General features: G+C 41.4%; 1 protein-coding gene across 1 annotated transcript; it reads left to right on the forward strand.

Annotated features, from left to right (window-relative positions):
- Positions 1-11,774: 11,774 nt before the first annotated feature.
- On the forward strand, positions 11,775-12,591 carry LOC110906585 (serine/threonine-protein phosphatase 7 long form homolog). The gene is made up of 2 exons (XM_022151695.1): positions 11,775-12,331; positions 12,429-12,591. The coding sequence occupies exons 1-2, from the start codon at positions 11,775-11,777 to the stop codon at positions 12,589-12,591; spliced, it is 720 nt and encodes a 239-aa protein (XP_022007387.1).
- The last annotated feature ends 14,229 nt before the right edge of the window (positions 12,592-26,820 follow it).

A 26,820-nucleotide genomic window follows, 5' to 3' on the forward strand; every position in this document is an offset into this window, starting at 1 on the left:
TAACTGTCGGGTCTGGTTGAGCCCGAACCAGTTTTCAAAAAATTGATTTCAGTTTTTTTTGGAGTTTCGATCCTAAAACCGGTTTTTTTGTACATGTGTAGATACATTTAGCTTCTCACTTTAGATTTGTTATTTGTAAGTTTTTAATCTGATCTTTCCTTTGCTCTAATTTGTTGAGTAAGGGAGTTACAGTTGGTTTTGATATATGTTGCTTTGTAGAACTGAAGCAGACCATAAAGACCATGTCTTCATCAATTGTGGGTTCGCTAAGGAGATTTGGGCTAGGTTGTCTTGGTGGAGCAACTACGATTTGTACCTGGCTAACTCTTTACAGGAAGTAGTGGATGTAACACCCCCAAAATTCCACCTGCGGAAACCCCGCGAGACGTGTTACGCATCAGAGTTTGAGCCACCAATCACGTTGAACCAATGATAGATATTAAGTAAGTCATGACATTAACTACTATTATAAAATATCAACATGTTATCAATTCTCAAAAGTTATGTAGCGGAAGCATGTATTAATTCGTTTAGTAATAGTTTCATGATAACATTCAAAATTAATGTAACGTTTATAAATCACCCAAGAGTCTCGATCCATGACCACTCCAGCACTCCCAGATAGCAAGTCCATGTTCCAAACGTTAACGACCTACAAGCATGCAAACAAGTGTGTCAGACTACGCTGGTGAGTTCAAAGTGTTGCTTGCGTGTTGTGTTACCAGTTATATGTTAATGCGATTCAATGATACGTTACGATGTTGCTCAAGTTAGTTACCCTAGGGACTATGCCCTTACGTAACCGAGGAGTGTGCCTCTTAGCAACCCACTATGTTGTCCAGTTAGTTACCCTAGGGGAACCGCCCTTACGTAACCGAGGAGTGTGCCTCTAAACAACCATAGTGAAACCCAGATAATTAGTACCTAATAGCGCTATCAACTAATCACCCCCATTGCCCTCCAGGCAATAACCAAAACCGATTAAGTTATTTACCCAATGTTTCCCTTCCAAATGTTTACCAGTTGTCCCAAACCACCGGGACGCATGCTTGAGAAAAGTGCAGTGAACTCACCTTGGTTTGCTCGGTATGCTAACTACGTGTTCACGAATAGTCAATCGCGTCCTATAATATGCGTGTACATTAAATCAGTCGTATGTCGTTTATATCATGAAGTGTTCAAGCAATCATCGACATGTTGCACATAACAGTTAATTCATATGCATCGGATAATACATCATACGACGGAGTAATTCGGAACCTTTAGGGTTACCGCACACACAATGAGCTTATATATACGGTTAACACAATCCAGATATATACCACATACCACATACTACATACCACATACAGAACCATGCAACCTATCACAAGGGGCTACAACATTTAATGGTGAAGTTCGGAACATGCTATATTTGTTATAAAACTCGCACTTAATATATCATTAAAGTCGGACCTATATTTTCATAACAAAAACTCGGACTAATGCATCTCCTATGCAACTCGGATACAAGCACATACATATAATCAAAACTGTCAATGCACATGCACTAAGTGCCAAAAAAAATGGCGCCTAAGTCCCTAGTTATTTGACTGATTAATATTACTAGACAAAAATAGTGAGCTAACTCCCTAACCGATGACATGTAATTGACGGTTCTTTAACGCTATTGGGCCAAAGCCCACATCCAATAGCCTTCCACTTGCCGCCCAAGACTCACATGCCATCCTTCTAGCCGCCCACAACACCCAATCACACTAACCCACACTTATTTTATAACAAATACTAATAAGTATAGCCAATATGATACTGATCGGTTCTTTATTGTTAGAGGGCCAACCCCTCAGCCAATGGATTTTAGTTAGCCACCCCATGACACCCAATCCAACACAATCTCACAATTGATAACTACCTAAAGTCATGTGCAAGAGCCGTATGATGGCCGGCACCTATCTCCTACCGCCATCCCCCATTGGACCCCAATATCACCTCCTAAATAATCCAAAGCCACATACGCTGTTATCGGTTACATCATTACCAAAGGAATCAATTAATCAATTTATTTACATGCCACATCCAAACTAGCAATCATTGCAAGACCAAAGTTATAAATAAATCAGCAGTTCCCATTATAACACAATTCATCAATGGTCGACAAGTGTGATTATTTTTATGCCCTGCCAGTAAGCTATTGGACCGATTAAAAGCATGCTCTATATCGTTTATTTACTGCCGCACATGCAAGCCTTACTTCTAAATTAAATCATGTGCAAAAGCCAGAGATCAATCAACATAGAAAACATCATCCATTATCTTATGTATGTATTAATAACAAAAGACAAAGAAACACTAACCACCAGTGATCAAAACAAGAGAGATTTGCTTCGAATAAGAGGAGTGGCCGTCGGTTTCAAAGCGAATTCAGAGAGGAGATGCGATTAGGGTTTTGAGACTTCTCGTAACCGATTCCCTAGTCTAATATATAATTACGCATAAGGATTTGGGCCTATGCTGGGCTTTGGCAAAACACCTATGGGCCAGTGAATCAGATTCGGCGAGACTAGAATTGGCGAAACACACTTGTGTTTCGCCGAGTTACTATTGGCGAATCATATTTGTGTTTCGCCGAGTTACTTTACGCGATTTAGTCTAAGTGTTTTGTAATAATCTAATATTATATTTACAACATCACGTAATCAGATATATACACACCATGACAAATACGTTTAATTAAAACATAACTCGTATAATTGCAAGTCTAACAAGTCAACAACCAACAGTCAAGTCAACGCGTAACAATGCGAAAGTGAAAGTCAGAAACTCGGGTTGTCACATTATCCCCAACTTAAAGAAATTTCGTCCCGAAATTTAGCACGTAGTTACTGAGGAGTGAAGTGAGGAAATTAGGATTATTGCGGATTTTTCTCGGGTGTCACATCCTCCCCATGTTACAGAAATTTCGTCCTCGAAATTTAGGCTATATTATACTCTAGGCTCCAATTATGAGTTTGTCGATAGTTCACTAAACACGTAGTTAAATACGGTTTCACGAAAGTTCACTAAGTAATATATAAGTCATATAGCATATAAAGTCAGATAACATATAAATTCACATAAGTTATTTTTCTTTATTTGTTCAGGAATAGTGTTCTAATTGTTCATCAACGTTCGAGTACAACCCATGTGTAATTCCGTAATTCCCCGAATTACCGTTATGTGAGTGTTATGCATGAATGAGTGTCTGAGGTAATAGAGTTTGTGTTAATTGTGTTAAACTAAAAATGTCTTGCTCCTAAGTAGAAACACACGTTGAGTTAATAGGAGCTTGATAATAAAGAATGTTGTGACAAGTTATGCTAAGCTCAAGAGATGCTCACAAAAGTTGAAATACGAGTGTGTCATACATCTGTATGGCATTGCCTGATGCATTTAACATGTGCGACCGGGGGGGGGGGTTGTTGCACTAAATATAACTTGGGTGAGCTATACGCCTTCGAATTTGGGGACTTGCCAAAAGGCAGTGTTTAGTCATCATGGATGTTGTATATTAAGTAGCCAACACTTCACGAAGCAAGTGTATCTAATGTATATCTAGAGTTTACCAGAATTGAGGCAAATGTCGTACATCATAAACGAAGGGTCGACGAGATAAACCGAACTGGAAATGTGTTAAGGTAGTTTGTTACAGGCTAAAATGCTCAACCCTCAAATCACGTGTGTTGGGTGCACTACCAAGATTTTCTCGAAGCAAAATATGTGAATGTGATAAAGTGAGTGTAAGAGATATATGTTTATATATGGTATCGCTACCGGCGATCAGAACTGGTGCAGTCACCCCTATCGAAGATCAAAGGTGATGCCATCGTATGTAAGAATTCGAGAAAGAAAATATAATTTCTTGGAACAGGTGATTCAAGCAATTCAATCAATCGATTGAATGAAAACTCAAGTTAGGCATTAATCCCTATTTCAGACTGGTATCATCTTGATTCGTTCGTTCAGAGGGAAAAGAGATTTTCAGTTGATATTGATCGTGATATACGATAGGTGCGTTCAATAATATCAACCATCCATCATATCAAACATAAAGTATAGTAGTTAAAATAGTTCATAAAACCCGATACGATTGATGTTCAAACCAAACTTTGTCTGAGTAGCGAAGACATAATAATGAAAACCCAAAATAAGTTATAAGTTCAAATATCGTTCGTCGCGTCCCCTTGTCCTAACACGAAAGCTCAACCTCTTGCCTCGTGGCCATTGTTGTTGTTCCCAGCATTGTCGTTATTCTGGCGGTTGTTGTTGTTGGCGTTCTGGTTTAACTGAGGGCAATCCCGTTTAAAGTGACCCTCATCACCACACTGATAGCACCCCTTCCTGAAACCCTGGTTCTGCTGGGGTGGTTGCCCCTGTTGTCCTTGGTTTTGTTGGTTCTGTTGCTGCTGGTGTTTGGGTTGTGAGGCCCTACAATCCCTGGCCTCATGGCCTGCCTTACCACACTTGTTACACGTCCGACCACACGGCCCCCAATGATGGTAGCCACACCTGTTGCATCGTGGCTTCCTCCCTGCATACAAACCCTGGCTGTGGTCGCTTCCCTGGCCTGGATTGACAGAAGACGACTGGCTGATGTTGCGGCTGCTGTTGTCTGGCCTTTTCTGAGTCTGACCAGCACTGGATGCTTTATCGTAATCACTCCACTTCCGCTTGTTGCCATTAGCGGACGCAGTGGCAGTGGGTGTAGCAGCTTTAGTGGCCGAGATACGCGGGGGTAACGAATCGCTTTCCACCTCTTGATCCACAATCTTGTGAGTCAGACGAACGATCTGTGTCAAATCATTGAGATGGGCTGCAGTGACCAAGCTCTTCACATGCGGAGGCAACCCTTTGATAAATAACTCAATCCTCCGGGACATAGGCCGAGACAAGTTCGGGCACATGTCGGCCAGTTCATACGATCGCTTCACATACGCTTCGACTTCAGATCCAACCATCTTCAAGTTGTAGTATTCATTTTCCAACTTCTGGACCTCGTCCCGAGGACAGTACTCCTCCCTGATTAGTTCTTTAAAATCTTCCCAAGTTGTGGCATTCGCTGCCTCGATGCCCAACAACTGTACCTGGGCGTTCCACCACGTTAGGGCACCATCAGCCAAGGTACCCGCAGCATATTTCACCCTGTCCCCAGCGGGACAGTTACAGATAGCGAACACAGACTCTGCTTTCTCGAACCATCTTAGAAGTCCCACAGCCCCTTCAGTCCCGGTGAAGGTCTGTGGCTTGCAGTCCATAAACATTTTGAATGTGCACACAGGCTGATTAGGTTGTGGTTGCGCTTGCTGACCTAAATAACGGGAGGAAACACATTATAGGAATGAAAAGACATGTACATGGTTTAAGAGTTAAGAGGACTTGGTACATTCCGTACCAGCTTGATAGGCTGCTAAAGCCTCAGCTACGCGAGTATTGATTAGGTCAGTCAACTCAGCCTGAGTCATGGTGATGTTACCACGTCCGTGTCCTCGTCCACTCATGTTTCTATAGTTGGAAATAAACCGATTTAGGAATCGAAACGAGATAGGAGTCAAGTATCATACTGATATTTACGTACTACCAAGTTCACACATAGTAAGGCAGAACCCTTCTCACGCTCGATAAGCCTCACTGGGACTTGCATGCACCTCGCGTTATTATTAAGTGTGCACCCATAATAATAAGGCAATTTGCATGCTTATCTCAGTGCCTCTTAGCTTGCGCTCGAAGTTTCCCCACATTCAAATAACAAGCGAAAGGTTTTATAGGATCAAGAATCACAATAGTCGAAGGGAAGTGTCACACTAGCAGTTCACATAACAGGGGTTGGTAATGTAAGGGCTCATGCTGTTGTGCCAAGTGTGCATTCACATGTAATGTTATACATAAGTGTACACTAGAGATACTATGCAATAGTAAATGAGAAACGAACCTTGCAGTCTGGAGCTGAGTGTCATGGTCGGTTTCGGTACTGTTCGGTTATAGTCTGGTTTTATAAAAAAAACGTTTTAAAAACCAAGTTCACTATAACCAGTGGCTCTGATACCAACTGTAACACCCCCAAAATTCCACCTGCGGAAACCCCGCGAGACGTGTTACGCATCAGAGTTTGAGCCACCAATCACGTTGAACCAATGATAGATATTAAGTAAGTCATGACATTAACTACTATTATAAAATATCAACATGTTATCAATTCTCAAAAGTTGTGTAGCGGAAGCATGTATTAATTCGTTTAGTAATAGTTTCATGATAACATTCAAAATTAATGTAACGTTTATAAATCACCCAAAAGTCTCGATCCATGACCACTCCAGCACTCCCAGATAGCAAGTCCATGTTCCAAACGTTAACGACCTACAAGCATGCAAACAAGTGTGTCAGACTACGCTGGTGAGTTCAAAGTGTTGCTTGCGTGTTGTGTTACCAGTTATATGTTAATGCGATTCAATGATACGTTACGATGTTGCTCAAGTTAGTTACCCTAGGGACTATGCCCTTACGTAACCGAGGAGTGTGCCTCTTAGCAACCCACTATGTTGTCCAGTTAGTTACCCTAGGGGAACCGCCCTTACGTAACCGAGGAGTGTGCCTCTAAACAACCATAGTGAAACCCAGATAATTAGTACCTAATAGCGCTATCAACTAATCACCCCCATTGCCCTCCAGGCAATAACCAAAACCGATTAAGTTATTTACCCAATGTTTCCCTTCCAAATGTTTACCAGTTGTCCCAAACCACCGGGACGCATGCTTGAGAAAAGTGCAGTGAACTCACCTTGGTTTGCTCGGTATGCTAACTACGTGTTCACGAATAGTCAATCGCGTCCTATAATATGCGTGTACATTAAATCAGTCGTATGTCGTTTATATCATGAAGTGTTCAAGCAATCATCGACATGTTGCACATAACAGTTAATTCATATGCATCGGATAATACATCATACGACGGAGTAATTCGGAACCTTTAGGGTTACCGCACACACAATGAGCTTATATATACGGTTAACACAATCCAGATATATACCACATACCACATACTACATACCACATACAGAACCATGCAACCTATCACAAGGGGCTACAACATTTAATGGTGAAGTTCGGAACATGCTATATTTGTTATAAAACTCGCACTTAATATATCATTAAAGTCGGACCCATATTTTCATAACAAAAACTCGGACTAATGCATCTCCTATGCAACTCGGATACAAGCACATACATATAATCAAAACTGTCAATGCACATGCACTAAGTGCCAAAAAAAATGGCGCCTAAGTCCCTAGTTATTTGACTGATTAATATTACTAGACAAAAATAGTGAGCTAACTCCCTAACCGATGACATGTAATTGACGGTTCTTTAACGCTATTGGGCCAAAGCCCACATCCAATAGCCTTCCACTTGCCGCCCAAGACTCACATGCCATCCTTCTAGCCGCCCACAACACCCAATCACACTAACCCACACTTATTTTATAACAAATACTAATAAGTATAGCCAATATGATACTGATCGGTTCTTTATTGTTAGAGGGCCAACCCCTCAGCCAATGGATTTTAGTTAGCCACCCCATGACACCCAATCCAACACAATCTCACAATTGATAACTACCTAAAGTCATGTGCAAGAGCCGTATGATGGCCGGCACCTATCTCCTACCGCCATCCCCCATTGGACCCCAATATCACCTCCTAAATAATCCAAAGCCACATACGCTGTTATCGGTTACATCATTACCAAAGGAATCAATTAATCAATTTATTTACATGCCACATCCAAACTAGCAATCATTGCAAGACCAAAGTTATAAATAAATCAGCAGTTCCCATTATAACACAATTCATCAATGGTCGACAAGTGTGATTATTTTTATGCCCTGCCAGTAAGCTATTGGACCGATTAAAAGCATGCTCTATATCGTTTATTTACTGCCGCACATGCAAGCCTTACTTCTAAATTAAATCATGTGCAAAAGCCAGAGATCAATCAACATAGAAAACATCATCCATTATCTTATGTATGTATTAATAACAAAAGACAAAGAAACACTAACCACCAGTGATCAAAACAAGAGAGATTTGCTTCGAATAAGAGGAGTGGCCGTCGGTTTCAAAGCGAATTCAGAGAGGAGATGCGATTAGGGTTTTGAGACTTCTCGTAACCGATTCCCTAGTCTAATATATAATTACGCATAAAGATTTGGGCCTATGCTGGGCTTTGGCAAAACACCTATGGGCCAGTGAATCAGATTCGGCGAGACTAGAATTGGCGAAACACACTTGTGTTTCGCCGAGTTACTATTGGCGAATCATATTTGTGTTTCGCCGAGTTACTTTACGCGATTTAGTCTAAGTGTTTTGTAATAATCTAATATTATATTTACAACATCACGTAATCAGATATATACACACCATGACAAATACGTTTAATTAAAACATAACTCGTATAATTGCAAGTCTAACAAGTCAACAACCAACAGTCAAGTCAACGCGTAACAATGCGAAAGTGAAAGTCAGAAACTCGGGTTGTCACAGTGGATCTGTTGGTGGGGTTGGATGGGATTAAAGCCATACTCTTTTTTCGTGTTGGGGTTATGTACACAGCCTTTTGGTACATACGAAAGGCTCGCAGCAACATGCTTTTCAACATTGTAAATTGTCACCACTGCATTAACGGTCTGGTCTGATTTTATATGGTCGGTTTTGGTATAAAATCGAAAATTAAAGCAGTTGCTACGTTTTGAAGATTTTGAAACCGGCAAGCCAAAAGTTAAAGAAAGAAAGTGACCGCGAAACAAAACTAAAGACCAATTTGGGCAGTTTTACGATTTAAAACCTAACTGTGACACCCCTACAATATATCACGATACGACCGATAAACTAACGGTAAACGAGTATCCTATTGTAAATCGCTTCCGCCGCCGCATCGCGCGGGTAGAAAGCTAGTGTATATATATATATATATATATATATATATATATATATATATATATATAATTGCGCTAAAATAAGAACCACCTCGAGTTGTAAGAACCGTGAGAACTTTTTGATCCGGGGCAAGGTGGACCAAATTTTTTTTCATAAACGTAGATGCGTGTATTAGAAACACATTTGTAAAAAAAAATTCAAAAAAAAAAAGTCGTGTGTGTAGTTTTGAGCACCACAAGTTTGTGTTTACGGGTAACGTAAATTTTCCGGTAAGATTTACGGTACCCGTAAACACAAACTTGTGGTGCTCAAAACTACACACACGACATTTTTTTTGAATTTTATTTACAAATGTGTTTATAATATACGCATCTACGTTTATGAAAAAAATTTGGTCCACCTCGCCCCGTACGGTGTAGTTCTCACGGTTCTTAGAACTCGAGGTGGTTCTCATTTTAGCGGTCCCCTATATATATATATTAAGAATTTTCCATTTCAATTTAGCAACAATAAACTTATCAAGTTACATCAAAACAGAAGGTAGACGGGCAACAAGTTGCACCGCCACCCCTTTCTGAATTGCAAACCCTAACTTTTGACATAAAAAGAACAATTTTGTGAGAAAGAAAGAGATTGCTTTTGGAGTCCTTTGATCCCGGAGTTTTTTTTTGCAGAAATAGGGGGTTTGAGCCCCCAAAGATTACCTTTAGGTGCCAACCAAGAAAACAAGCATTCTTAGGTACCTTGCCAATTCATTCAGCGAGGTTCTGCCAAAAGCTTCACTTTTCTGTCAAGTTCTAAACTTCGTTGTTTTATTCAGCAGAGTTTTAGAAAGCTCGTTGTTTTTAAGGACCATCTTCATAACCTTGCTGTTTTGAAAAACCAAGTACATAAACTTCGCTGTTTTTAATAGCAAACTACAAGAACTTCGCTGATTTTAACCACCTGGTTCAATAACTTCGTTGTTTTTAACAGCAATCATGATGAAGAGACTATGGTTAAATAAATGCACTGCAAAACTCAATTACATTTGAAGAGACTATTCTCTGCAAAACACTATTTCCCTATTTCAAATTGTCATTTTGGCAAAAACGGCCCAGGCTGGCCTTTTCCGTGTCCGTTTCCTCACCGGTGCGGCGCCCGTTACCGTCACCGTTTGTCTCTATGTTTTAAGGAGGGGTCAATGTGTACCTGGACCATGCGCGTCTTCTCGCCGAAGGGGTTTTCCCCTCATTTCGAGGGGCCCGAAAATCCATAAAAGTCATTTTTTACATTTTGGCAAAAAAGGCCCAGGCTGGCCTTTTCTGTGTCCGTTTCCTCACCGGTGCGGAGCCCGTTACCGTCACTGTTTGTCTCTATGTTTTAAGGAGGGGTCAATGTGTACCTGGACCACGGGCTTCTTCTCGCCGAAGGGCTTTTCCCCTCATTTCAAGGGGCCCGGAAATCCATAAAAGTCATTTTTTACATTTTGCCAAAAAAGGCCCAAGCTGGCCTTTTCCGTGTCCGTTTCCTCACCAGTGCGGCCCCCGTTACCGTCACGGTTTGTCTCTATGTTTTAGAGTTTTTTACGGATATGCTGCTGATTTGAAAATATTAATCACAAATAATGCCACATGCAGATTTATTTCACAAATAATGCCCTCGCCATTGCAAATGGCGAATTCTTAAAGGCCCTAGACTTGTGTAAGTGAATAATCAGAATGATCAGAACGTGTAAGAGTCCAGTGATTCGGTGCAGGTACCGTTCCTGTTATTAATTACGAAATTCTTCATAATTGCCGATAGTAATGGCGATTTCTGCAAATTTACTGCATTAAAGCCATTTGAATTGGCGAATGCTGCACAGTTTCCATTCGAATTGGCGAATTCTGCCATTTTACTGCATAAAAGCCATTTGTATTGGCGAAAAGTTGAAGAATCCTGCAACAATTCTGCACAATTTCCATCCGAAATGGCGACTACTGCACATTTCCAGTTCAATTGGAGAAAAGTTTAATTTTTCTACATATTTACTACACATTTCTGCTATTTTACTGTTTAAAAGCCACTTCAATTGGCGAAAAGTTGAAGAATCCCGCAATTCTGCACAATTGTCATTTGAATTGGCGAAAAGTGAACCTTTTTCTACACAATTTCCATTTTAAATGGCGAAAAGTTTAACTTTTCTGCACAATTCTGCACAATTGCCATTTGAATTGGTGAAAAGTAGCTAATTAGCCAATATTATTGGCGAAAAGTTAACAAAACTTGAAAAGTACTGCACCAATATCCATTATCCATTATGAATGGCGAAAAGAGCAAATTTGCTGGAAAGTACCGGAAAAGGAGTTCAAAAATATTGATAGGAATTGATTATTGTAATGTTGCCAATAAAAACTCCGAATTTTTTCATCAGTCTCATTCTAGGGGACCATTATACAAGTTCTCACTTTCCCACCACATTTTCTAAGTGTTAGAAAGTATCGTAATTATTTTTTTTTATCAATTCTCCATTTGTAATGGCGATTCGTTATAGTGGTGGTCCTCTAAACAGGGAGCTGTTGTTTCTTAGTGGTACAGGAGACCACAGAGCCGATTACATTTTTTTGGATCCTACGGCATTGGCAGACGATGGGTTATTACGAGTTAGAAGAGGAAACGAGAAGCTATGGAATTTTATTCGGCGGGAAAAACCCTTTCCACCCAAAGTAGCAGAATATATAACTTTGGCTGGTTTTGCTGGAGTTATCATGGTTGACAACCGAAGGATTGATAACGGGTTTATCCGCGTTAGTAGAAAGATGGCGGCCTGAAACGTACACATTTCATATGCCATTCGAAGAGGTAACGATAACACTACAAGATGTGGAAGTCTTATGGGGTTTAAAAGTTGACGGCCATGAGGTTTGTGGCACTGATGAGAGTTATACAAAATCTGAGATTCAGGAAAAATTTTATAGTTTAACTGGAATTTTTTTGGAGGATAAAGCTATTTTAAATAACAAAAAAATTAACATGCCATATGTTTTAACTGCTTTAAAGTCAATAGTTTTTTTCGAAAATCCAACTGATCACGAATGTCTTCAACGCACCAGGACAATTATTTATCTTCTAATTGGTTCTCATTTATTCCCTAGTTCTGGGTCTCAGTGGGTCGATATTAGATATATAGGCTTCTTAGAAGATTTGTCCATATGTGGGGCGTACAGTTTGGGAGGTGCGGTTTTGGCCTATTTGTATAATCAACTAACCCGGGCCACAAGTATTAGAACCCATGAGATTAGTGGTGTGGTGTTTCTGTTACAATTATGGGCCTGTGAAAGATTGCCTTGCACAAAACCCAAGTTGGACAGAATCATAAACTGGAATAGACCGTATGGTGCTAGGTAATCGCATTTAAACAATGTAATATTATTTGTCTAATTAGTTATCATTTTTACTAGTTTATTTTTAAACTTACAAGTTTTCATATATATGTTATAGGTGGCAAGAGTTTAAATTGAGTCATACGGATACAACATCACACGTGTTGAAGGCATACCGGTCTCAATTTAATTCCTTATCAGAGACCAACTTCATTTGGACCCCGTATGACGTGATTCTTTCAAGATTACCAGAAATGTGTCGAAGTGGTGAAGGCTGCTAGAGGAGCGAGACCTACCTTATTTGTTGGAATGTTGGGGAACTACATGCTCCAAGTCGGGTGTTGAGGCAGTTTTGCATGTTTCAACCGATCCCTGATAATAGTCTTATGACGCAGGACACTTATCAGGCTCTTCACATTCCTGGACGTGTCGAGGGAAAAATCGTAACTGGCGCGATGAACACCATCTGTACATTGAGTCGTGGTTGTCTCATCATCAAAGCGTGGTTGCCCAACCAGCATCTGATTCCATCATTGCCAGTGAGAAATATATGCGGTGGTATTCTTCGCATGGTCTTTCATTTATTGGTAACCCAAGGAACGAAGTGCCAGAAGGACAAGGTTTTCCCAATGATGGTGGGAGGGTGCAAATGTTGGTAGGTCAACATATATTAAAATATAAAGTAATTTATAATATATTTTACAAATATTTATTTACCCATGTGCCGGGGGAGTTTGCGAGCCAAGTTTTCTAGAGCAGTGGAGAACACCCCCATATGGGTTACTGGCCGACGTTTGAGACGAATGCCAAAGCTGAGGAACTTCCCCCCGTTACCCGACAAGTGCATAGGAATCGACCTCCAATGCGTCGTTTTCCAATTGTTTTTATAACAAATACAGGAGCCGAACAAATTCATACCCCGTCTCATAATCAAATGGGCAGAGGGTCTGTTGGCTCGTTTGATGGGTTAATGACGAATAATGATCTAATGGAATTCGCTCAGACACAACCTTTCTCTGAGCTTATAAACTATTCGAATCCAAATTTTGAGGTGGGGGGTTCGTCAACACACGTCAACCAAGCCAGTCAACCCCAGTTTTTGTCTCCTAAATTTGATATCCCATTTTACAACGAGGATCCGTTCACTAGCCCCGGGTTATAGATTCCACCGGTACAAAGAACACAACAATTAGGGTTGGAGACTGAATTCACGAGAAGGAGAAACATAGAGATTGACCTAAATGTTGAGGCGGACACCGATGATGTCAATGTATTCCCGCTTCATAGAACAACACGTACTAACGTCGGTAGGGGGCCTCCTTGTGGCACATAGTTTGAGATTTTATGTTGTATATCTTGAATTATGTTGTATGACAAAATTTATATTGTAAGACAAATTTTAAATTCTTTTTAATTATGTTGTATGACAAAAATTTTTATTCTTTTTAGTTACCACTACCTTGTCCACATATCTTAATTCATCTATAAATACCTCCCCCTATTCCACAACGCCCTTACCCTTTTCCACAACTCTTTACTCATATAATGGATAACAATATGGACACATCTTTTTGTTCTCAACCAGCTCCAAAGTCTGCAAGAATGACAGACCCGATTTGGAGGCGTGTAAGGCGGCCGTCCACGGCAGACATGCGTGGGTCGAGCTCGAAGAAAACCCCTGAAAATCCACCAGAAAATCAGCTAGGAAATCCACCTGAAAACCCCAGCAGAGAAAGATTTTCGTAGTTGACTTCGAAGAATCAGAAAACTGGTCCAAGGATGTAGAGTTTTATACCAACGGGGATGCCCCATTTTGCCATACTCGTTTTATTACAAAAAAACTAGATAGGGACTTTTGGGGTGCCCTACTAGGTTGCCAGTCCAACCGTTCGCTATCATCAATAGTAAATATATATTGTTTAATCTTAAATTTAAAGTTTTCTTACGGAAAACTATAACTAACTTTCTGAGTCTATTTCTTGTACCGCACGTTGAAGCATGGACAACGAGAATTATGCGTATTAGACAGTCAATGCTTTTAAAAAATCCAGCCGCAAAACTACGTTGGACAGTGTTACCGCCTAGTTTCTATGATGATATTATAGACGAGAAGTGTATATCTGCCATGGAGATGGCCGGAGGAAAACAACCATATCCTCCATTTTGGGAGGTTGACTCTATTTATCTCCCGTTATGGATTGGGCAAACAGACTGGCTACTTGTCCGTATTGATTTGCCAACCATGGTAATTACTCAATACTGGACTGATAAGAGATGGAGGAATGAAAAGCGTCGTCAAGTGGCTCACTATATGGAGATGTTAACCTTTTTTTTCAGATGGTTTATTGAAAAAATTTATTTCTGGTCAAACTCCAACAACCCAACAAGGTATGATGTTTCTATTGGGTTAGTTGAAGTAGATATGCCCCAAGACAAAGGTGACACTGCAAATGCCGGGGTTCTTGTCTGTTACATGATGGAGAAGTTGGTTAGAAACAAATCGTTGCTGATTGAAAACGACGTCGAAGAGGCTTGTATCAATTACCGACGCCACATGGCGGACGAACTATATAAATGGCGTTGTGTTTAAGCCGTTTATGTTATTTGATGTTTACACTGTTTACGTTTAAGTACAAAGTTGGTTGTTTAAGCTGTTTAACGTCGTGGTTTAATTTATGGCTAATATTGTAAGGTTTTTTTATGTATTATTAGCATTTTTATTGTTACTATTATTATTATTATTGTTTTCATTATTTTTATATTTATTATTATTATTATTATCATCATTATTATTATTATTATTATTATTATTATTATTATTATTATTATTATTAGTTTATTTGCAAGTATTGTGTGTATTGATTCTTTTACTTTTATACTTTAGATGCTTAGACCGAACGGTATGGGGCTCGTCACCCGGCCATCCCCCCGTTTCGCTCCGTCGCACACCGCCCCCAAGGGGCTCGTCGCGTCGCTGTCGTCTCCTCCAAGACGCCGGAGACGAGCCAAAAGTTTGAAAATTGGTGGGCCCCCTTTAGTTCTTCTCTATCTCTCTCTCTCTCTCTCTCTCTCTCCTTGAATATATATTATTTTTTTAATTAAAGTGGGTAGTCCCCCCACACCCTTGGGTAGTCCCCAAGGAGATGATCCTCCTCCTGTCGTGATGTGGCGCCTACGTGGCAGGTAGTCTCTTTGGGGACTATCCAAACCATACCCCATGGTCTTAGGGATGCAGGCTTTGGAGAGGTGATAGCAGAGATAGGACATAACAGGTTCTTTCAAAAGGGTGTTGTTAAATTCACCCATAAGTCCACCTTTTTTTTAGTTTTTCTCACAAGTCAACATCTTTATTTCAAGTTTCCATAAACTACTTTTTACAAAACAAGCTTTTAACCAATATTACAAGTTTCCATAAACACATTTATGGTTAAACAACTCTTTTAAATTTTGAAGATGTTGATTTATAACACCCAATCTGCCTCCTTCCCTTCGATCCAAGTAATCTCAATTTTTTTTTGTTAGCTTCAGTCTTTGTTAAACAACTCCGGCCACCAACACCCACCGCACACCTCCGGCCACCACCACCCACAACACACCTCCGGCCACCACCATCCACCGCACACCTCCGGTCAATGGAAGAAGATGATTTTATGAAGAGAACACCTCAATTTTTCACTAATCAGGTACAAAAAAACTCAATGGAACAACTTTTTTACAACTAGATTCTTAAAAAACAAGCTTTTTTTTCAACCAGATCTACAAAAAAAAAACAAGTTTTTTACCGGAACCGTCTTAGTTCGCCGGAGTTTCTATTGATATGGATGTTGGCTGGTTTTCTCCGGTGAAGTCGCCGATAACCGGCGGATGATGTGACAACCCTCACTAAACCAGGTATCCGTACGATTTAATTAATTATTAATTACTGCCTAATTACTGTGCTTAACTGAAATTGCTGATGAACTGCTACTTGATTTTTAGTACTTGTATATTCCTGCATCATACTTTGATTTCCGTCACTACATTATTTACACGTTGAACCTTAGTGACAAACATGATGCACAAAAGCACAATAGCATTTGAACGGATAACCTATTGAACATGCTGATAAAGCCAGCATCAGGCAGACACTGCCTCTAAGGGCCTGTATGAGCCAGAAATATTTTACTACGCCCATAGTGAGTGTAGGGATATAAGGGTTGTAGAATTGCGTCTCTAGAAATAAGATATAATGACTGGATGTGCCTAAAACGTACTCTAAGCACGAAACACAGCACTTTTATTAACATACTAGCTTCTGGCTAACTAATAAAGTGCCAAAACATGAGGAAAATATTCCTGACACTTTGCAGAATGAGTTGTGTCACTAAAAATATTATTTACGACACTTAAAAGCTTACTTAAGCACTTTAACGGATTACTATCCAACCGAACAACCGGACTATACCCGGAACATAAAAATATTGACAATAATATTATTGGTCTTTTTCTGAGCCAGTTAGGGTCCCTGAATACCCTAACACCCGCGTTAAAGCACAACATGTGACTAACTAAGTTAACCCCTAATCTAACTTGGTTTAACGTAACTAAACTCCAACTATCTACTTGAAATCGAACCAAGACCCCCCCCCCCCATGTAATCGGCCTAACTAGAGGGGACAACAAGAGTACAAGACTTGATTAAAATATTGTTGTGCATAATATCTAGGGAACATTGAATCCATTGGACTAAACCTTCCCTAATTGTCTATAAGTACCTACACTTAACACAAGAGTTCATTCACACAAGATCACAACACCAAAACTCTCTCTCTCTCTTGCCTCCATAGCTACGGCCGAACACCCCCCTTGGCACCCATCCATTTTCGGCTCTTGATCCATTCATTCCAAGGTTACACAAGTCTTTCAGGTCACGCATAAGGAGTCTTGGAGCTAACGGAAGGCGAAGGACCTCATTATCTTGCTTTTATCCACCTCTCGTTCGCATAGATTCTTCCCTAGCCTCGAGCTAGAGGTATAATGCTTAAAACACTCTCTCGAACTAATCTAAGGTGGTTAATAAGATTTGTAACGGTTAAAACTCGGAAACTTGCATTTTGAAGCTTTAAAGTCTACTAAAAACATGAATCTTGTTGGTTAAAAGCATAATAGTGGTGTAAAAGTTGTAGTACTTGAAAGTTGTGATTATTTAGGCCCGATCTACGTTGTGGTAGCTCGGATCACCATTTAACCCAGTTTGGTTAAGATCCTAGATCTTGACATAAGCTTGTTTCAGACGGTACAAGGGTTAAAAGGTGAAACTCTACCACACGAGAAACATGAACTTGTGTAAAAGTATTTTTACTTGTGAAATAGTGTTTAAAACTAGCGGATCTACGTATCTGCAAGTGGTATTTTCAAAGGACCAAGTGTCGAGAAAATCATGTTTTCTAAAAGTCGGATGACACACTAACAAGTATGATTTTTACAAACCACAAGTGTATAAACACTTGTGAAACGAAAGGTTTCGACAAAATAACAATCTTTGTAAAAGATGACGAGAAGTTGTAAAGATGGATTTATTCTAAAAACGAGGTTTTTACGAGATTAAACTATTTTATACAAAGATCCACAAAATATAACGGGATCTACACTATAGTTTTCGGAAAAATTACAAGTTCATGTACTTATGCGATTTACATACTTGTCGACTAGTTTGATGTGTCGGAAATTGTTTGATTGAATCAGGAAGTTGTTGAAATGATTTTTGTAAAAGAAAATGATACGCTTGAAAGCGTGGCCACCTCCAGTTACAGGGGAAACTCTGGCGAAATTTTTCTAAAAACCTAACACTTAGAATTATTTACAAGTGTTAGAATTATTTTTGAAATATTTTCAAAATATATTTCGCCATGACTTTATTTACAAAGATTCGGAGGTGGGATTTTCACAAAATTAAACGTGGTAAATATATATTTAGTAATATAATTTTTCACAACACTGTTTATGATTATTTTGTGAAAATACACAAATATTATTTTTAGAGTAAAAATAATATTTACAAACGTTGACGAATCCCAAAATAATACGAACGCTTTCACGATAAACATATAAGTTACAACGGTAATTATTATTACCACAAGATTACTAAAACGTAACTTACACATTATACAGAAATGATTATGAACGTATATTTTATCAAGGTATTATTTTTGGGGAAAAATTATGTGAAATGAAAATATAATATTTTTGAGAAAAATATTTATATTTGGAATTAGAAATGAGAATATATTAAGTGAGACTTAATATTATAAATTGAACGCACATGTATTAAATCCCCATCCTTGGGAAGGAGATTAACTACCAAGTACATGCAAAATATAAACACGAAATAGTTGTCTAACTATTTCCCAAAAACCTAAACTATAAAGCTAAGGCACGGACATCCGTCTAATAGAATTAGTACATGTAGGTCGTCGCACAGCTGACATTCGGAGTACTTGGTAGAGACGCACTGACTGTGAGTTCATGTCCCCCTTTTCTCTTAACTGTTTTCAGTTTTCTAAACTGCGGGGGTGAAATACATGTTACAATGTTTATGATTACTTTATACATGGTATGGTTAGCGTAAGGAGGGTTACTTTTTAGATCATGTGAATGGGTAGGCGGAAACTTGAGGTCATTAATCCTCAGGGTAGGACCGAGGGGCAGGAGCGATAGATCTATTTGGGTGTAGCGAGCCCAGTCCCAGGCCCAGCATAATGGACCTTGGGATGACTTTGTACCCGACGCATAAATCTGCTAGGTTTGAGCCTTCCTACTTGCACTTCACACATATCAATGGCCTTGCAAACCATTGGTGATCTCTTTTTCCTTATTTGCTACATACCAGGATTTTTGATAAATACAAAGGTTTACTTACTCACCTACACATGAACTCGCTCAACATTATCGTTGATTTTTCAACTTACATGTATTTCAGGGAATTAAAAGATCTGGCACGGTATGGCACGTTTTCCCGCTGCACTAGTTTCCAAGATCATCCGGGGTTTAGGGAATGTGACTCTTTCCTGGACAAGTCACAGTCCTTAAACTGTGTTTATGATATGTTTGAGTTTGTATTGTCTGTTGAACAAGATTATGGTTGTTAGGGTGTTTTCCGTTAAAACAATGTTATGGTATTTGGTTTTTAAAACTTAATGGATGATTCTTGCATATTTTTAAATTCATATAGCTTTGTTATGATTAAGCTATGGTATTAAGAAGTCACACCAAATTAACCACGCTTCCGCAAAGCCAGGGTGTGACAGCTTGGTATCAGAGCTCTGATCATAGCGAACTAGGATTCCTTCTCGAGTCTAGACTATGATCACTAGGGCTCTCACGAAAACATTTTTACTGCATACCACTTAAGTCCAGATCCAAAACCTTTTTATAAACAAATGTTGAGCGCATTTTATTTATTATTTTTAGGCTCAGTATGGGAGGCTGAGGCTCGGTCTGGGAGGCCGAGGCTCGATCTAATAGATCGAGGTAGTTGTCTAGTGGGACTAGGGAGTCAGTCTGGGTGGCTGGGAGAATTGGCTAGTGGGACTAGGGAGTCAGTCTGGGAGGCTGGGAGAATTGGCTAGTGGGACTAGGAAGACTAGTCTGGGAGGCTGGGAGGCTAGTGGGACTAGGAGAATTATGTGATATCTTACTTGGTAACTTATGTGATTATTTGATTGTATGACTGATTATTTGTGCATACTTGTGTCTATGTTACAGACTCATGGACTCAGCCGGTACTGGTGACTTGGACACCACTGGACCCAGACCTATCGTATCTGATGACCTCCCATCTTCGGAGCATGAGGTGTATACATCTGATTTTACCAGTACGGACGATGACGATTTCCAGCCCTTCGCACTACCCGAGGGTGCTGATGAGCCTGCAGATGGCCCTCCTGCTGAGTACCTACCTCTAGTAGTGATTCCGGCTCCTATACCTTTAGCCGTCTATCCCGCATATGACTTACTTCTTGACGCCGAGGCTGACGGCGATATCGATCTGTTTGAGGATGAGCTATCGAGGATGAGATCCCGGACGCAGCCCTACTTCCTGCTGGCGATCTTCTAATGATCGCTGATGCTCCTGCCGAGGACTCACCCGCACATTCAACGGTCCCAGACTCCTTTGAGTCTGTGGCATCCGCACCTTCTCACGAGGTGAGCGCACAGCACTTTGCACACGACTCGGATCCTGACCAGGCATCCTCTGCCGCACCTATTCCTAGCTTCGCATTTGACCATGATGACATAGAGGATTCGGATCCCATCTTTCCTCCGGGATTCGACCCGGATCATGATATTGAGTTTATCCCGATGGACCAGCCCATGGAGGATCCCGCTGATCCAATTGATCCTATTGATCCCGAGTTCGATTTCGAGATGGCTTTTGATGACCATGAGCCTGCCTTGGCTCCTGAGCAGGCAGCTGCTCTAGATCCTATGCCCGAGCATGACCCCGTACATGCTGGCATCCCAGTTGAGCCTGTTCTAGCTGACCCGCCTGTCGATGATCATCTGGAGGATGATCATGTTGTTGCTGTCGATCCTGTTGTTCCTCCACCTTTTGTTGCTGATATACCAGTTGACCATCTTGTTGATCACGTTGCACCGGTTCACCCTGTTGTTGCTCCCCCATTTGATCCCGTTCCACTTGAGCCTGAGCACGCACTGTTTGCAGACCACATGGATCCACCGGATGAGCATGCACAGCACGGTTGGATACCTGCTGATGAGGATGTTCCACCTTTGCCCCCTCAGATCCCCGTTACACGACATATTGACTTCTCCTTTCAGGTTCCTCAGTTTGTACCTCCAGCGAGGCCTGGAGAGGGTTCTTCAGCCCATCCTTTCGGGCACGTACCGATGTCTAGCCCCTTCATGCCCCAGATGTCATCTGTTCTACCCTCTACTTCACCGTTTCATGTGGCACCGTTTGGCCCCACCAGTGAGCCTTTGCTTTGGTCGACGCCACCAGTCATGCCACCTACTGATCCTTACCATCCATTTCATGTGGGACACACTATAGAGGATGTCTTGATGTCCTTCGTTTATCAGCACGAGTCACACACGCAGCGTCTCCAGGAGCTTGAGAGAGCTCAGCTGCCACCATGTTCATGCCATGGTCAGATACACTCTCCTCTTCAGCCATGTCGATCATTACCCCCAGATTATGCTGCTCGTCTCTTTACACTGGAGCAGCAGGTTGCTTCTGTTATCCGTACTCAGCGAGCTATGGAGGAGGACTGGCTCCAGTTACATCGCTTGCTTTACACTTACTTTCCCCCTCCTCCACCGCCATCTATATAGAGCTCATCAGTACTGCTTGTGTAGACGTTGGTGAGAGGACCGCGATTGCTTTTGGTTGCACAGCATTTTGGAGACTACATGATGATACTGACTTTTGACACATACTTGATGTATTTGATGTATTTGACACTGATATGATATAGCTTTTGGACAGGGGTGATCTAGCCCCTAGTTGATTGATGATTGTATGACACCATGATGTACTGATACACTTACGTTGTGGTCTCGATATATATGGCAATCGCAGTATTCTCATCATATTTGATTCGCTTGATTGCTTATTTATATTTTTATGACATGGGATGTTGTGCGTACAATATTTATGACATGGGATGTTGTGTGTATAATATTTGTGACATGGGATGTTGTGTGATTAGTATTTGTGAAGTATTGATAACATGAGATGTTATGTGCTACTACTATTACTATATACGTACGCTTCACTATGGCCTGACCGACGTAAACACATCTTTAGAAGATGCCGCCAAGACGTCAACAACAGCAAATGCCTACGACCCAGGCCGAACTACAGCAAGTCATTGCTGCTGCTATTGCTCAATATGCTGCCTCTCAAGGAGGAATGAGTGGAAGCAACTCTGGCAACACTGGCAACAACAACAATCCACCTCATGGTAACCCTAAGTCATTAAGACATACCATGACCTAAATGGATTCCCTTAGCAAGAATGCTAATGCCAATCATATGTTATAATGTATGTGCAGGGTGCACCTACAAACAGTTCTTGGACTGCAAGCCCGTAAACTTTGATGGCACAGGAGGTGCTGTCGCCTTTGTCCGCTGGGCTGAGAAAACCGAATCCGTTCTTCGCATGAGCAAATGCGCATTGGATCAGCAAGTCACTTATATCTCTGGGCTATTTTTGGATGGAGCCCTATCCTGGTGGAACTTGCAAGTACAGACCCTTGGCGAAGCAGCTGCTTACGCGCTGACATGGACCAAATTGAAGGAACTCATGCGCAAAAAGTACTGTTCTCGCGCCGAAATCCAGAGATTGGAGACCGAGTTCTGGCATCTAAAAATGGAAGGTCCTAAGATAGCTGAGTATGTTCAAAGGTTCCACGACTTGTCGCATGTGGTACCCTACATGGTTACACCTGAGTTCAAGAGAATTGAACGTTTCATATGGGGATTAGCTCCCCAAATCATCAGCATGGTGACCTCCTCCAAATCTGCGACTATCACTGAAGCCATTGATTTGAGCGTGGCTCTCACCGAGGAGGCGATTCGTTTGAACAAGTTTGATGAAGTTGAGCCAAAGAAGAAGGAGACTCATGTGGAATCATCTGGAGGAAACAAGCAGAAATTTTCAAACTTCAAGTAGGGCACCGGGGTGGTGGTTAAGAAAGGGGAATCAAATGCGCCAGCACAGGATACAGCTGGTGGTAGGAGGAAAGGTAAGGGATATATGGGTACACATCCCAAGTGCAACTCATGCCAACGACATCACTCTGGTCGTTGCGGGCTAAAAGTATGTGAAGCTTGTGGAAAGACTGGCCATTCGAAGGATTCTTGTTGGGGTAGTGCTGGCCGGGGAGGCCAAGGAGGATTTGGGAATAGAAATAACCGTGGTGGTACTGGGAACCGCCCACAAGGAAATAATGGAGGTGATGGGAATCGGGTCAATCATGCAAACCAAGCGGGCGCCATGAATCGTAATCAGAGAAACAACCAAGCGGGAAACAACGGTGGAAACGGGCAGAGGCCCGGATGTTTCAACTGCGGTGATATTGGGCATTACAAGAGGAATTGCCCGGAGTTGAACCAAGCCCGCGGAAGGGTTTTCAACATAGAAGCAAGGGAAGCGCGCCAGGATCCAAATGTTGTCACTGGTACGTTCCCTGTAAACCAACGCTATGCATCCGTTTTATTTGATACTGGCGCCGATTATAGCTTCGTGTCGTTAGAATTTAAGAACATGCTTGGTTTAGCCGCTAGTAAGTTAGATACTCCGTACTCGATCGAATTGGCGAATGGGAAGTTAGTAGAAGCTAATGAGGTGATTCGAGGTTGCGTAATCGAGTTGGGAGAACGCGAGTTCGCTCTAGATCTACTACCAGTCCAGTTGGGAAGCTTCGACGTGGTAGTAGGGATGGATTGGTTATCGAGTAACAAGGCCGAGATAGTTTGTCATGAGAAGGTCGTTCGTATCCCGACCGATGATGGTGAGACCATTGTTGTTCACGGAGAGAAGCGTGAGACGCCGTTGAGGATTATTAGCTGCCTGAAGGCAAGAAAGTGTTTGCAGAAGGGATGTGCTGCCTTTCTGGCACACATTATAGATAAGAAGGCTGCTGAGCCAAAGATCGAAGACATCCCTGTCGTGAGGGAATACCCAGAAATCTTCCCAGAAGATTTGCCTGGCTTGCCGCCTCAAAGACAAGTGGAGTTTCGCATTGACTTAGTTCCAGGCGCCGCGCCTGTGGCTAAGGCACCCTACAGACTTGCTCCGTCTGAGATGCAAGAACTGTCGACACAATTTCAAGAGTTGTTAGACAAGGGATTCATCCGACCGAGCTTCTCGCCTTGGGGAGCTCCAGTTTTGTTTGTCAAGAAGAAGGACGGTAGTTTGCGTATGTGCATTGACTACAGAGAGTTGAACAAGCTGACGATCAAGAATAGGTATCCCCTGCCAAGAATCAATGATCTGTTTGACCACCTACAAGGTTCAAGCTTTTATTCAAAGATCGATCTTCGATCTGGATACCATCAGTTAAGGATACAGGAGGAGAGTATCCCGAAGACAGCCTTCAGAACCCGATATGGACACTACGAGTTCCTCGTTATGCCGTTTGGGTTGACAAACGCACCTGCAGTGTTCATGGATTTGATGAATCGAGTTTGTAAGCCGTACTTGGATAAGTTCGTGATTGTATTCATCGATGATATTTTGATTTATTCAAGGACGAAGGCTGAACACGAGCAGCACTTAAGAGCTATTCTGGAGCTGCTAAAGAAGGAACAGTTGTTCGCCAAGTTCTCTAAGTGCGAGTTTTGGCTACGAGAAGTGCAATTCCTTGGGCACGTGGTAAACGGAGACGGAATCCACGTGGATCCCACCAAGATCGAGGCGATCAAGGATTGGGAAACACCAAAGACGCCAACCAAGATTCGGCAATTCTTGGGTTTGGCTGGCTATTACCGGAGGTTCATCGAGAACTTTTCGAAGATCGCTCAACCATTGACGCTCCTTGATGTGTGTAAAATGCAACATATAAATCACATCAATTAAGGCATAAAACTAACCCTTTTTAAGTACTAATGTTGGAAAAAGAGTGTTTTTGTCTTTCTTTTGTATTTTCAGGATGAAATGAGCTCAAAATCACAAAAGAAGCAAAAAGACAACTAATTCTAGCATAAATACAAGAAAAGGAATGAAAGTAGACTGCCTGGACCCTCAACGGCACCCCCCAAGGCAAAGAAGAGAAAACAGAAGACTGAACACGCCCCGTGTCCAGCGAACACGGGGCCGTGCCCAAGAAGCAGCAGAAAAGACAAACTAGTAGAAGCTTCCATTGCCCACCACGGGGGCGTGGTGAAAGTACAGCAGGCGCATTAATTGTAATTGTGAATTACAATTAATGAAGAGAGAGAGTGTCAGACGGGCACGGGGGCGTGTCCAGCGGACACGGGGCCGTGCCCAGCCTTCTGTTCAGCCTATAAATAGGGGTGCTTGGCTTCATTCCATCTCATCCCTTGGCACACCACCTCTCTCACACTTCATCCACCATCCACCACCACCATAACACCATCATCCACCACCATCATCCATTGTCCATCATAGAGTGTGTGAGTCGTCTCGGGATCCAAGATTTATCGTAAGAGTTCTTGACAATCAAGGCCATGTTTGCCTAAGTCTCTTACATCACTTGGTGAAGACAAGTGTTTAGTATAATACTTTTTATTTTTAATCTTTTGCACTTTTTATTTGGTTTTGTATTAATGACTTTAATAACTAGTTACTTATGTTGAAGGTGATCTTTCCTTATCGTTTGTCCGTGGTGTCTTGGCATTATTTTACTGTCTATATAAAATAAAAAATTTTCACCATTCATATCTCCACGGTCTATATGGAGGTATGTTGGCTACCTGGTCGGGGGTTAAGGGAATGGTTTGGTAAGGGTCTTGCCCTTGTTCAGCGTTTAGAGGTCCTGCTTGGGACCTAGGTCAAATTTAGTAGGATCTCCTTCAATACCCATAGGTATTGGATGGCGGGGATCCAAACTCTTTGACCCCCTCATAAGTTAACTACTATTAATACAATAATCCGACCCTGTAGGATTGTATCCTTGCTGACTCAAACTACTGGGTTGAGGGTAACGTCGCCTTCAAAAGAGGGGCCTACTACAATAACTAAGATAATCTCTTAAACAAGTGCAAAAGTGCGAAAATAATCAAAGGTTATACTAACACACGTGTCGGATCCAAGTGATTCATCTTGTCTATCTGTTTTTATTTTATTTTATTTTTCAGCATTTAGTTAGTTTTTATTTTTCTTAGTTTAAAACATTTTTCTCACTTTTTGATTTGATTAGACGTTGAGGATAAACCGGTATTAAAAGCTCTTGTGTCCTTGGACGACCTCGGTATCTTACCAACACTATACTACGTCCACGATGGGTGCACTTGCCCATATGTGTGTTTAGTGTTAGTAAATATCGTGTTTTATAAATTTAAAACTTGGCTAAAAGTGTAAAAAGGGGCTTAAATATACATCTAAAATATAACACACTTCACGCACATCAAGTTTTTGGCGCCGTTGCCGGGGACACAAGGATTTTAAAAAAGTTAGGAATCAACGGCCTAATCATATTTTTATTTTTTTTTTAATTTTTAGGATTTTTCGTAGATTTTCAGCTTCTGCAGAGCTCAGCACGGGGCCGTGCCTGGTCGGACACGGGCCGTGCTCAGCATCGTTACTGGCAGTTTTTGTTTTCCAAGTTACAGAAGGCTGACCACGGGGTCGTGCCGGTGCAACACGGGGCCGTGTCCAACTTCCAGTAACTGGGATCTGGAAAACAATCACTGAAATTCCGACCACGGGTCGTGTTCGCTCAACACGGGGCCGTGGTGAACCTTCTGACCAACATTCTTTTCTGTTTTTATTGCAGGACTTGGAATCCGACGCCAACCTCACGTAGTGTATGAGCTCCAGTTC

Source organism: Helianthus annuus, chromosome 14, assembly GCF_002127325.2.
Source record: "Helianthus annuus cultivar XRQ/B chromosome 14, HanXRQr2.0-SUNRISE, whole genome shotgun sequence".
NCBI lineage: Eukaryota > Viridiplantae > Streptophyta > Magnoliopsida > Asterales > Asteraceae > Helianthus > Helianthus annuus.